This window comes from Argentina anserina, chromosome 1, assembly GCF_933775445.1.
Source record: "Argentina anserina chromosome 1, drPotAnse1.1, whole genome shotgun sequence".
NCBI classification, from domain to species: Eukaryota; Viridiplantae; Streptophyta; class Magnoliopsida; order Rosales; family Rosaceae; genus Argentina; species Argentina anserina.
The window spans coordinates 1,385,630-1,398,370 of record NC_065872.1 but is presented as its reverse complement, the minus strand read 5'-3'; the positions used below and the strand labels follow the sequence as shown (position 1 = coordinate 1,398,370).

Here is a 12,741-nt window from a genome sequence, read left to right as displayed (position 1 = left end):
GTGTTGATTTGATTCAGACATTGATCGGGGGAAGTGGAATTGCAGGGTGACAAGCTTAGAATACCCAACTGTTACAACCATCTCTCGTCAATGCCGCGAATTCATCGACTCTCTTTCTTTACTCGATCTAAACATGAGCTCCAAATTGAAATTTTCATGGAATCAGAGATGGTGTTCGATACTAACTGTTTCATTACATCAAATGATCTAGATAAAAGCTATTACTCTGGTCATTCATGTCCAGACCACAAGAGAAGGTTCAGTTTTGCAAGGTTTGCGATTGTTGCCAATTGTTATCAGAGTCCCAAACGGCATCTTTTCAAACGCTAGGTGTTCTTCTGCTTCTGTAATCATACCATCTCTGCTCACACACAGCTTCAGATTCAGAATAGAGTTTACTATCAAACACTAAAATCTATAGGTTAGAGAAGGATGAGAAAGCAAAGGGCACGGGTGTTGGTGACTTGGTGGTTGATGACAACAAGTAGGGTTTGGAAGAGATGATGAAATATTAATGAAAGCAACAAATTGCAGAAGTGAGATGGCAATGAAATGAAACTTGTATCAAAGGGTATATGTTGTCTACAGAGAGGACAAGGGTGTTGATGGAGGTGGGAGAAATGTCAGGATGATGCAACTGTTGCTGCCAAGGAAAGCAGTAACAGTAAGGCCTTTGAATTTGATTGCATGAAAGGAAATGAATAAACATAATGCTGAGCCAGTGAGCCATCTCTTCTGAAATCTAGTGAGAGATGCATATATGGCCTAACAGGCTAAGCTACTGTTGATTGTGTTATCATGAATGAAATGACTATTTGTCCTATGTATAACAGTGTCCTATGGATTGAGACAAATGTCCACTATGCAATAGCTAAAGTCTTACTCCTAGTCTACAAGGGGGACTGGTAGACCACTGATTTTGTCTCATTTCCATGTGGTTTTTCTGAACCACATTACAACTGTCCTGGGGTTCAGATTCTCTTCCCCACTCCTCTTTCAACCATGCCATTCATATGATCTTACCCAGAAAAAGAGGAATTTAAGCTGTGATTGGAAACTTTAAGTAAAACTACCAGTTTATCTGACTAATTCTGATGTCGGGGTTCTGGGATTTCCACCAGGAGATTGTGATAGGTTGTGGAAATAGAGTCTACTTGAGTATAGCTATCCTCAATATGCAATATGACTGTAACACATAATGCATATACACTTGCACTTTTCCAAATGAAAATTGAAACATTACTTGCTGTGTTCTAACTATTTCACGTGAGTCACTAAGTGAGATATCAGAAGTAACTAAATCGATATTATGGAATAGTCATGGTAGATATTATAATAGTCCTTTTGAATTTGGTGGTTTCACTGATTAGCAGTACCAGACATGCATTTATGCTACAATATTGTGAGATTTGATTGTAGAATGTTGTCTTGTTTACTTTTCAGGTAATATATTATGTAAACTCAATGGTTTCTATTACCATGTTATTAATTCTATTTTTTCCTATTGATTTGTGTGATGAATGAGCTAGTTATTGTTCAGAATAATATGAATACAACACAATGACAATACTAGAACTCTCCAGAAAAAAAAAACTCAGAAAGAGGTACCTCTTGTTAGTCCTGGAAGCATGGGCTGTGAAAAGGAGAGTATGGGTCCTATTCCATAGTACAAATTATCCTCTCTCATCAACCAATATAGAATGATCACAGTAAATTATAGTAATCATACTGATTAAGACAATGACAAATCACAGTAAATCATCCTCATTACTAATGCTTAATACTTAGTTGATTTGATGTATAGCATATTCCAATCACATAAAGATACAAAGATGATACTTCAAATCATGCAGAAAAGAGTGGACGGCCATATGTGGTTTATAAAAGATCAAAGGCGAAGTGGAACACAGGTAAAAGCCACACTTGTATGGTGACAAAGTACAGCAAGAGCACTGCCTATCCAATAATGTCAAGTATGCAAATATAAAAGTCAAGTCAGCAGAGAAAAGATTGAAAAAGATGAAGCAAAACTTGTAAACTCAAGTCACTCACACAGAAACCACAAGTCAGATATAATTGACAGTTAGCTCCAAAAGCAAAAGCTTCAAAACCCAGAAGCCATTCAAGTCCAGAGAGCCCTCTATTATACTACTGGGAGTCTTGGATTCACTGCATTACTCATCAAAAGCAACACAAGCAAGCTCATCAATCATCATCAGGATTCAAGACCAAAGGTCCAAAGCCATAGCTGATCTCAAGGTTTCTAGATTGGTTATGATGGCTGCTTTTCTGATGATGCTCATCTTCACTCTCACATTCCTTTCTTCCAGTACTTCAGGTAACTGAAACAACCCCATTTTAGTTGAAACATGTTAGCTAAAATCCACCTTGGTATCTCTGAACCTCTTATTTTCTCTCTTTTTCTGGGGTTCTCCTTCTATAGGTGAGCCATTGTTGCCAACAGATCAGCATGGTGATCTTGATGAGCAGCAGTTCAAGATGCAAATGAAGATGGCTTTGGGCTCGAGACCGCCGCGGTGTGTAAATAGGTGCATGAGTTGCAGGCCTTGCACAGCAACTCTTGTGGTTCCTCCACACCACAAGATGAAAAATCTCAAGGCCACACCATATCACTATGAGGGAGGTGAGACCTATTATCTTCTCTCATGGAAATGCAGATGCAGGAATAAGTTGTTCCAACCTTGAATAGCTTTGGCTTTTAATTATAGACCTATGATTATGTGTGTTGCTATATTTGTATGTACCTATTGGTAGCAGCTATGAGGATATTATAGATCACCACCATTACATAGTTTCAATCTAAAAACCCACTTCATGGATTTGTTGTCTTCATAACAATGAGTTATGAGTCCTTCCATAGATCAACTCTCTTACAAAGGTTCATATCCATATATGGCTATACTACTATTTCCTTGAAAAGGATCTACTTCTACAGTAATATGAGTAAAAAATTACGTCAACTACGAGTTTCACGATTTCAGTGGACTGCTTGGTGAAGTTCATTAGGATCCGAAGCCATGAAATAGCAGTGGAAAGCTATATAAATAGACCTGGATGGTTCATTTATTCACGATTCACGACTATATACTCTGGGATGTACTACTTCTGCATACTAAATACAAGGTGACAGAGTCCGCGCTGAAATTTGCCACGACATTTTGGCTGACATACAGTAGATTTAGGATACACTAGCTAGTATACGACTCGAGTGGAAATGCCTAACTTTGATGGCCTTCATGCAGATTTGCGTCACACCCAAGGAATTAGCAAGTCATTGTTCTAAGTAAATTGGAACTGGCCGTACCCTCTTTCGGTTTCCATATGATTTCATCTAGCTTGGCACATAATTTTTTGTAAAACTGCAACGAATGAACAAGTACAGTTTAGTTCAACAGAGTGGTGTATAGGGGAGTAACAATGTAAGAATTGTCAAGTGCCTGAATCTGTATAATTCAGTCGGAATCTGACCTTGTGATATTCAAGAGTATCACCAGCTGCCTTTCGAACATCTACCATGAAAATGGATGGGGCAACTTCGAAAATCTATATAAAGAAAAAATATAACGATCATGTTAAACAATTGCGAACTGATTTAAAGGCTTCCTCTAGAAAGATACTTAACATATGAAAAATGCATGCAGATAACGGTTAATTACCTCCAGGACAACTGCAAATTGTCCAGCCTTATTTGCAGATATCCCTTCAAGTCTTGTCTGTGGTGCAAAATTTGTAAACTTCATTAAAACATCTTATAAAAAATTGAAATAGAGCAAAACAACTTTCAGATAGCATCAAACATTCATATGCAATTCCTATTGGCTTCCAATACAGTAAGGTAGTCCAATCAGTTATACTACAACCTCATATCATTAGTCAAGGTGCCAGACTCTCAGAATAATTGTGACAGAAAATACCTTGAAATTACGCGTGTGGACCTTTAGACTCATCGATTCTGCAACAGCTTCTACATTTGAAATTATAACTTTGGCTGGTTTGCGGGAAACAAAACGAGTTTGTCTTTTTATATAATCCTGCAGGGGAAGAGAGTTTAGACTTGAGAGAGAGAGAGAGAGAGAGAGAGAGAGAGAGAGAGAGTACTGATAGAATTTGTAACAATTTACCACTCATCATCACATTTCTTGCATGATTTTGGGATTTAGCCTATATAGAGGTTTTACTAGACTGAGAAATGGTGACAATTAGAAATAGAATGATCCAATCAAATTGCAGGAAAACAAAGAACCATTTCTTATTGTTCTTAACAGGTAGTAACACTTTCATATAAGGGTTTAAAGTACAAAGAAGCAACAACTGACAATTCAACCTTGCCATGAAAACAGTAAGTTATGGATTGTCCCAACTGTCCTATAGATACTTGTGGCACTATGAAGCAATATTGGGCAAGGGTCATTCTGGGAGATATATGCAGAAAAACATAAAGTATACAACTATACCTGTCCCCTGTCGAACAGAGCAGATAGATTTAGCCCTTGGGAGAGGGTGATCATCTCAAATGCATTCATTAATAAAGGGCCACCGTCCTTATTATCTGTCCTTTCTTCTGCATATTGGTCCTGTGAAATACCAACAGTTTGCACAGATTTCATTCGTTAACAATTCACTAAATTTCAAGATGCATAAACAATGCAAAATGAAAAACCACTAAGACCCTCCCAAAGTATTAGTTTAGTGTCTTTGTTTTGGCCAGATTACTGTTTGTATCCTCATCATTTCTGTGTGTTTCGGTCACGGACTATCAATCTTTCATATGGATATAAAACACAGAATTTGTGACTTGCATCCGAAAGTTTCAACAACAGTTGAGTAGAACAAAAGAAATAGCTAAGCAACCTCAATGTCCTCAAAGACTGCACGAACATCATCTAAACTGACTTCCTCATCCTCCCTATACATAAGAGGTGCATAATTTTTTCTAAACCATGGATCCTTTTTGATTCCTTCAATCCGAATACGCTGCATTAGAACAATTAACAGTTACGAAAGCAAATTGAAACCTTAAACCTGATTCAGCAAAGCAGATATAAACCCTTACATTAAAAGGCAAAAGAAATACTCACAGTTTTAGGATTGGGATCAAGTATTTTATGAATCAATGAATTTGCCCCTGGAGAGAACCAAAACGGGCAGGAGAACTCTGCTGCATTAATCTACAGACAAGACAGAAGAAGTGTTAGTAACTATCTTAAATATGCTAATGATAATGGTCTATACAGCCAAAAATAGTAGGGTGATGGTGGCGTGTGAAGATTCTCAAATAGTTGATGTATGCATCATGTGATCCAGAGTCTATACAAGGCGAATCAAGGGGGGGGCTAATGAAGAGAATGATTGTGCTAGGCATGGACTGTGAAATTCCACACTTTTGTAAAAAAAAAAAACAAAAGGAATCCTTACTAAATTCAGTAAATTCATCAACCTTTTTATATAAGGTAGCAAGGCTTGTCTCATCAAATGGGAGGTATCCAGCCATTAAAACATAGAGGATGATCCCACACGACCAAACATCCGCTGCTGCACCATCATAACCTTGATTTCCCAGAACCTATTTGCCAATGATACGTAACATAATCAGCTCATGGTATGTTTTCTCTTTTCATTTCCCCCTCCATTTCTCACACATTCACATGCTCCCATGAATAGCTTTGTCTTTAAAGGTGAAGAGCTTTAGTACTAGGGGAGTATATACAACTTGTGAGACAACAAAGCAACCCTAGAAACTCAAAGATGGGTGCTGCATGACCTTTCATGATTATGTGGATGTAACAGGAAACTTGACAATCTTCTGTGAACCTATCTATGAGCTGTAAATGATAGAAGCTAAGAAACTGGGATGGATAAATACATACAAGTCCCAGTAACCATAATTTGGTGAAGAATAAGAAAGAAGAAGCAACCTAGATTCACAATGAGTAAGATGTCTTAAGAATGTTCTCCCCTTACTACCCTGTGACTACTTAGGATAGGGTATTCAGACAACTCTTAACCTATTTTCTAACCTTCACTGCTTCATTTCCTCTCTTCCACCTGATTTCTTAATTATAATGTTTGGCTATAATCTAAATGACATCATTTTCATCTCATCAAACTTTATAGTAAATGCAGCATGAAAGTGTGTAAAAGATCTACCTCAGGGGCAACATAGTTTGGCGTTCCACATGTTGTGTGAAGAGGACTTCCCTTCTGCTCAGTATATAGGTAATACAGGAAAGCCAATTAGAGATTAAGTAAGGATAGTAATAAAGGGCATGTGCATCAACATAACTGCCCATATGTTATTGAATGCAAACCGAATGAGATAAGGCTTACTTCCTGCGGCAACGCACTTAGTCCAAAATCAGAAACTTTCAAATTTTCGTAAGCATCAAGGAGAAGATTTTCGGGCTGAAAATTACAGAACTAATCAATATTAGACCACTTTTGGGAAATCACAGGACCAAGTGAAAATTACAGTAAAACTAAATGTTAAATTTCACCTTCAAGTCTCTATGGTACACACCCTTACTGTGACAATGAGACACTGCATCTATAAGCTGCTGAAAGTATTTCCTCGATTCATTTTCACAAAGTTTTCCTTGACGAGCCTTTACAAGTCGAAAATTAAGTGTCACGAGTCTCAGTCAGTAATAAATTCGCCATAACAATTGTCCCAAATCACTATTTCAAACAGCTAACAAGAAACTTACAATTTTGTCATACAATTCCCCTCCAGTTACAAACTCGAGAATTATATATATCTTCGTCCGGCCAGCCAAAACCTAGCATTCCAAAAACCAGAAAACAGTCATATCACCTGTGATGCCAAACAAGATGATACACGATTACACACCACTAGCTTCAAAACATCACGAAAAATCGGAAGATTACCTCATGCAACCTCACAATATTAGGATGCCTGACAATCTTCATTATCGAAATCTCTCTTTTAATCTGCAACGCAATTTCAACTAAAACTTAGCCAAATCCATCATCACAAACAAGGATTGCATCTGAACTTAAAACAAATTCCGAATTCGATACCGGATCAAATTAGAGCAAATTAATTGAGGAAGTAACTACCTGATCAACCATTCTGTGCCTGAGAATGGTGCTTTTGGCCAAGACCTTCATGGCAACACTCTCGCCGGTGTCGGCGTTCCTGGCGAACTTGACTTTGGCGAAGGTTCCTTCGCCGATCGTTCGCCCAACCTCATACTTGCCTACATTTCTCTTCGCCTTTTTCATCATCGTCTTCCCTAACCTCTCATTTCACGGCCGATCAAGCCTCTCCGAAACTCAAAATACACCTAAACCTCTACCACAGCCGCAAATAAAGCTTCAATTAAACGAACTTCTCAATCGAATAATGAAGGAATAGCAAACCGGCGACTGACATACGCAGCCGCCGAATCGGCGATTAAAAAGGATAAACAGATTAGGGAAAGCGTGGGGAATATTCCGGCGAGATGCTTACCTGTGAAATGCGAATATTCCGGTCACCGGAGAAGCAAACGAACGTGCTATCGGGAGCTGAATTGTAGTGGTTCTAGGCTCTCTGGCTCCGGCGAGGGCCTCTACAGCTGGAGATGGAAAGAGAGAAGAGGGAGGGTATAAATTTAGCGCTGAAAATTGAGAATGACGTCGGCTCAAGTGACGGGTCTTATAATGTATCTATCTTATTATATAGGCATGCCTCCTAGTCCTATATTTCATTCATATAATTTGCGTGACACTAAATACTATCCTATGCTATTGAATAAACATTCAGTTTTTGTATTATGAGATACGAGAAAAATTCTTATGTGCTTAAAGTTTTGGAAATGTAAACTGGTTGAAAGTAATTCAAAATTAATACGCTAAGCACATCTCCTTTTGAGTTATGATGCTTACACTAATTGTCAACTTCCAACTTATGAAATTGAATAAATTATGTAAATAGGAGATGTTATTATAAGATGCTCCATTTGAATCAAGTAGTTATGAAGTTATCTCTACATTTAATTGATTTGAGTGCTTCATTGTCCTACTATATAGCGTACGACTTATGAATCCAATAATAGTTAAGACACGTTTTTGTGTGCTAAGTTTAGCACTAATTCAATAATTAATGTAAGCTTATCTCATAGATAATGATGTAATGACCGGTGCAGCTGCGCACCGCCCGAAAGTTTGGATTAATAAAACCGTATAATATATAATGGATATACGACTTTAACCCCCATGTTACAATAAGTAATGTACTCTAAATACACCAAATTACGGTGATGTAGTAAATCAATTTAATATTTCTTGAACTCGTGACATTTTTCCAAAAAAAAGAAATCAGAAATTGTTGGATGAACAGGTTAGGGCTTAATGGACCAAATCTAACATTCTTGGGCCGGCTAGTATACATGTCCATATTTTCATAAAAGGGCCTGATTTTCTAAACTAATTTTTAGTATGTGTAAGCCGGTGAGTGTTGGTTACTGTCTTTAGATGCACCAGGAGAATGGAGGTGATGCTGATAGCGCTTCTCCATGGTTTATCGCAAACCACCATTAACTTTTTTGAGCGCAAATATACAATATAGGATACCAAAAGAATATGTAGAACAAAACTTAGATCGCTAGGCAGTGCATTATTGAAAACGAAGCTTTAGAATGCAAATTGATCGAGTAAGTTCCTGACCAAGTCGATTTCCACAATTTGTTGGATGATCTCATTGGAAAGATATTGATCTTCTCCGATGGCGCCCACAGAATATATAGAGCTAGAATACATAAGCTGAAGTTGAACTTAATATGCTAGTTAACAAATGTAGAGTCATAAACATGTGGTTGTGTCATTTAAGCTTGAAACTATATATTGTGATCTTGAGGCTTATAACTCAATGCCCACAGCTAAGGTGTGGAATCTCCTTCACATGAATTGAAAGAGAAGGCCACGGTAAGCTGCTATCCCCCACCTCAAATCCGAGCCGCTGCTCTTGCGCTACTTCTCCTATCCTCATTAACCGGTCACATACCGATTGCCGGAGAGGTGAATGACGACGGTGGACATACGGTGGTGTTAATGCAGAAAAAGGGAAACTCAGATTTGGTTCCAATTCGAGAAATTGAAAGAGGAATATACTGGGTATGAAGAATAAGTGAGAGACTTACCAAGTCGGAAGCTGGAAAGCTCGCCGAAGCCTTGATTCTCGCCAGTGAGCTCGAAGGGACACAATTAGTCCAATTTCGACTTGACAAAGATCGTCTCAAATCTCACATGTAATGATTGGTCGTGTAGAGCTTGTCGAGGGGGAGAGAATGGCGGTGGTGGCATGCCCTGACGTGGCCGGACGGCGGCGGCACGACCAGAACTATTTTAGCATAATTTACTGTCTCTCTATCTGTCTAAGCCATTTATAGTTGACATCTAAAATAGTGCGAAGAAAGGCTGTATACCTTGGTCAAAATTCATGAATGGTAGAAAGAGTCTTCGGAAAACAACTGTTTAAAGGCCTCTGGCTAATTATAGTAAATTGCTCTGATTTCAAATCTAGAAATGTAAAATTAGTTAATTCGACCTTGCCGTCTTCCTTTCATTTTGCATGATTATTTATACCCCTTGTCTCCCATACCCTTTTAGGTTTAGGCTGTAGCCATGGCTGGCTCTGTACCTCCCTTACCAGTAATGTCAGGATCGTTAAAGAAGAAAGCAACACATGCCTTGCGCAACTCTTTTACTCGAAAGGGTAGGAGAAGCAGCAAGGTCATGTCTCTCGAAATTGCAGATGTGCATGATGTTGAAGAAGGTCAGGCTGTTGACAAACTTCGTCGGGCGCTAATATTGGATGAGCTTCTTCCTAGCAAGCATGATGATTATCACATGTTGCTTCGGTTCTTGAAGGCCAGGAAATTCGACATTGAGCAGACCAAGAAAATGTGGTCTGATATGCTTGTATGGAGGAAGGAATTCGGAGCTGATACGATCAGAGATGACTTTGAGTTCAAGGAACTCAATGAAGTCCTGGATTATTATCCCCAAGGACATCATGGAGTAGACAAAGAAGGAAGACCAGTCTATATTGAGAGACTGGGACTAGTTGATTCTAACAAGCTCATGCAAATCACAACTATGGACCGGTATTTGAAATACCATGTTCAAGAATTCGAAAGAACATTTGATGTTAAGTTCCCAGCTTGTTCGATTGCAGCGAAGAATCATATTGATCAAAGTACAACTATTCTTGATGTTCAAGGAGTTGGACTAAAAAATTTCAATAAAGCTGCTAGGGAGCTTATTTTAAGCCTTCAGAAGATTGATGGTGACAACTATCCAGAAACCTTGAACCGCATGTTTATTATTAATGCTGGTTCTGGATTTAGAATGTTGTGGAGCACTGTCAAGTCTTTCTTGGATCCACGGACAACGGCGAAAATTCACGTCCTTGGGAACAAATACCAAAGCAATTTGCTTGAGATTATTGATGATAGTGAGTTGCCAGAGTTTTTAGGAGGTAAGTGTACTTGTGCTGATGAAGGAGGATGTATGCGCTCCGATAAGGGACCATGGAAGAATCCAGAGATTATGAGTATGGTTCAAGATGGTGACCATAAGTGTTCAAAGGAACCAGGAACTCAGGTGGCTGAGGACAAGAAGTCAGTGCAAGTATCCGATGACGAATTTCTGTATTCTACAGGACATTCCACCCCATCTTTACCAAAAAAATTCCAAGGATATTTCAAGCATAAAGATTATGCCCCACTGGTTGATAAAGCTATGGATGAGACAAGCCACATTGTTGTAGGGAGTGTCAAATTTGACACACTTTCCACTTCTAAGTCGGCAGATTGTTTCGATATGCCTGAGGTTTGCAAACATCAAAATGGATTTAGCGCCCGATTTTTGGGTGCTATTATGGCATTCATCTTGAGCATAGTGACTATTTTCCGGTTGCTCACAAGTAACATGCCAAGGAAGCTTGCTGATTCCACCTTTTACTCTAGTGCTGTCCGCCACGACGACACAATGGTGAAGAGCCGGTCTTCTTCTAAGCCTGCCCCTGCCATTTCTGATGCAGATTTTCAGTCTATTATCTCACGCCTTGCGGAGTTGGAAAAGAGGGCCATTGTTTTGAGCACGAAACCAGCTACCATGCTACCCAAGAAGGAGGACATGCTGAGTGCTGCTTTGAGCCAAGTTGATGCCTTGGAGAAAGAGCTTATGGCAACAACTAAGGCTCTCCGGGAGTCAATGTCCCGCCAAGATGAGCTCTTGGCATGTATCGAGAAGAAGAAGAGGAAGAGGAAGTTGTTCAAATTCAACTGTTGGTAGAGGGTTCATGTTTGCATCTTACTTAATATATGTCTCATTAACCGCATGTATATAATTGTACAAATTTTAAATAAAATACAACTGCTTTCTTCATGATTCTGCATGGTGGCAATGAATATTATGCTTGTATATTTGTGATCAAACATGTTATTATCGGAGATAAAATGTCACAAGCTTCTGTTGTATGAGTTTTTGAGCCTGATTATTAAAGGCTTTGGAAGGAACTGATGCCACAAAAAAAAAACTTGCATGGGAAAAGAATGAAAGCATAATTTATGAAAATCTGTATTCCTAAAGTATTGTCTTCTGTACCTGTTTTCTCTTTCGATTGGACCCAAACCAGATGAAAATTGGAAAAATGTGATAAACTTGCCAAGTTGGAATTTTCTTTTATAAGATTCCACATCTATCTCCAATCCTTTAAAAGTTTGGCCTTTGTTCCCAGCCCTCGCATTTGAATTTCAGGTTCTGAGTTATTTGTCTTTTTTTTTTTGTTGAATAATGAAATTTAATTCATTAATTAAGGGACAAGCCCAATTACAAATCCCGCTAATACGAGACCGGAAAACCAACTAATAACTAAGAGCATGGACCATCAAGTCAATCACACATGAAGAAGTAATCGATGACCAACAACTCACTACACTACATAAAACAATAAATACCGGAATACTACCTAATCTACCACACTCACCATTCATGCTAGCTAACATTGTCGTCACAAACGCTGGCCGTTGCCATGAAATAGTGAGGAGTGCCAAATTGGAGCATTGATGCCTGAGTAACTGATGCCAATCAAATCTCATAATACAAATTATATGGATACCCACAACCTTGAGGAGATGTACACTCAAAACAGTACCAAACAAGCCACCATCTCAATCTAATACATGAAAAAGTTGTGGCTGACGAAGTAGAGCCAAGAACCGAGAACCAAAACCAAGAAAATAGGGGGTGATAAATTGTAATACCCCGAATTTTCGGGTTCAAATTGTATAAATTCTTGGAAATTATTAAACTTAGAAAATTGAATAAATCGCCTTTTTTTTTTCACTTCACGACGATGTCAAAACAAAACGAAACCATATTCGGAAATTTAAATTTGAAAAACGTTACGTTTTGTGACTCGAGAGTTGACTTCTATTGTCGTCATTCATTTCTGAAAACTTCCTTCACAAAAGTTGTAGAGCTCGTCGATACGAGTTCATGGACATGTCACGCGCCTTAATCGGACGCTGTATGTGGAAGTTATCGTCAATAGAAGTTTGTTTCTGGCTTTGGAAAAAGTATAAAAAAAAATTATCTCTCTCTCCCCCCCCCCCCCCGGAGCCTCTACCCCTTGACCCCGAGACTCTCCCTCTCTCAAAAAAATCGCCTCCGGCGATTTCACCTCACCGGCCAACGTGGCCTTCACCGCCGATC

At 38.8% G+C, this 12,741-nt stretch overlaps 2 protein-coding genes across 6 annotated transcripts; one reads left to right on the top strand and one right to left on the bottom strand.

Moving 5' to 3' along the window:
• Window positions 1-118: 118 nt before the first annotated feature.
• On the top strand, window positions 119-11,319 carry LOC126798459 (phosphatidylinositol/phosphatidylcholine transfer protein SFH12-like). Of its 2 annotated transcripts, XM_050525448.1 has the most exons (3): window positions 119-146; window positions 9,878-10,647; window positions 10,732-11,319. In XM_050525448.1, exons 1-3 carry the CDS (start codon window positions 134-136, stop codon window positions 11,317-11,319), a joined length of 1,371 nt encoding a protein of 456 aa, XP_050381405.1. In that variant the 5' UTR covers window positions 119-133. The 2 variants fall into 2 exon arrangements, with proteins under 2 accessions (XP_050381405.1, XP_050381397.1); XM_050525440.1 differs by lacking the exon at window positions 119-146 and having other exon boundaries at window positions 9,646-11,319.
• On the bottom strand, window positions 3,038-7,659 carry LOC126798474 (CBL-interacting serine/threonine-protein kinase 24-like). 4 transcript variants are annotated; one of them, XM_050525459.1, is made up of 15 exons: window positions 7,493-7,659; window positions 7,099-7,354; window positions 6,907-6,969; window positions 6,726-6,797; window positions 6,516-6,623; window positions 6,349-6,423; window positions 6,169-6,222; window positions 5,459-5,584; window positions 5,100-5,189; window positions 4,873-4,995; window positions 4,476-4,595; window positions 3,936-4,052; window positions 3,678-3,734; window positions 3,490-3,564; window positions 3,038-3,380 (listed from the first exon to the last, which is right to left on the bottom strand). In XM_050525459.1, exons 2-15 carry the CDS (start codon window positions 7,264-7,266, stop codon window positions 3,285-3,287), a joined length of 1,344 nt encoding a protein of 447 aa, XP_050381416.1. In that variant the 5' UTR covers window positions 7,267-7,354; window positions 7,493-7,659; the 3' UTR covers window positions 3,038-3,284. The 4 variants fall into 4 exon arrangements, with proteins under 4 accessions (XP_050381416.1, XP_050381434.1, XP_050381425.1 ...); XM_050525477.1 differs by having other exon boundaries at window positions 7,099-7,331; XM_050525468.1 differs by having other exon boundaries at window positions 7,099-7,325.
• Window positions 11,320-12,741: the final 1,422 nt, after the last annotated feature.

What these genes read in the sequence shown, in the direction of transcription:
- LOC126798474 (XM_050525459.1), bottom strand. Translation starts at nt 7,266, where the DNA reads ATGATGAAAAAGGCGAAGAGAAATGTAGGCAAGTATGAGGTTGGGCGA. An exon ending in GGCACAGAATGGTTGATCAG is followed by an intron (nt 6,970 to 7,098) that starts GTAGTTACTTCC and finishes ATTGCGTTGCAG; the next exon opens with ATTAAAAGAGAGATTTCGAT. An exon ending in TCCACACGCGTAATTTCAAG is followed by an intron (nt 3,735 to 3,935) that starts GTATTTTCTGTC and finishes TTTGCACCACAG; the next exon opens with ACAAGACTTGAAGGGATATC.
- LOC126798459 (XM_050525440.1), top strand. Translation starts at nt 9,646, where the DNA reads ATGGCTGGCTCTGTACCTCCCTTACCAGTAATGTCAGGATCGTTAAAG.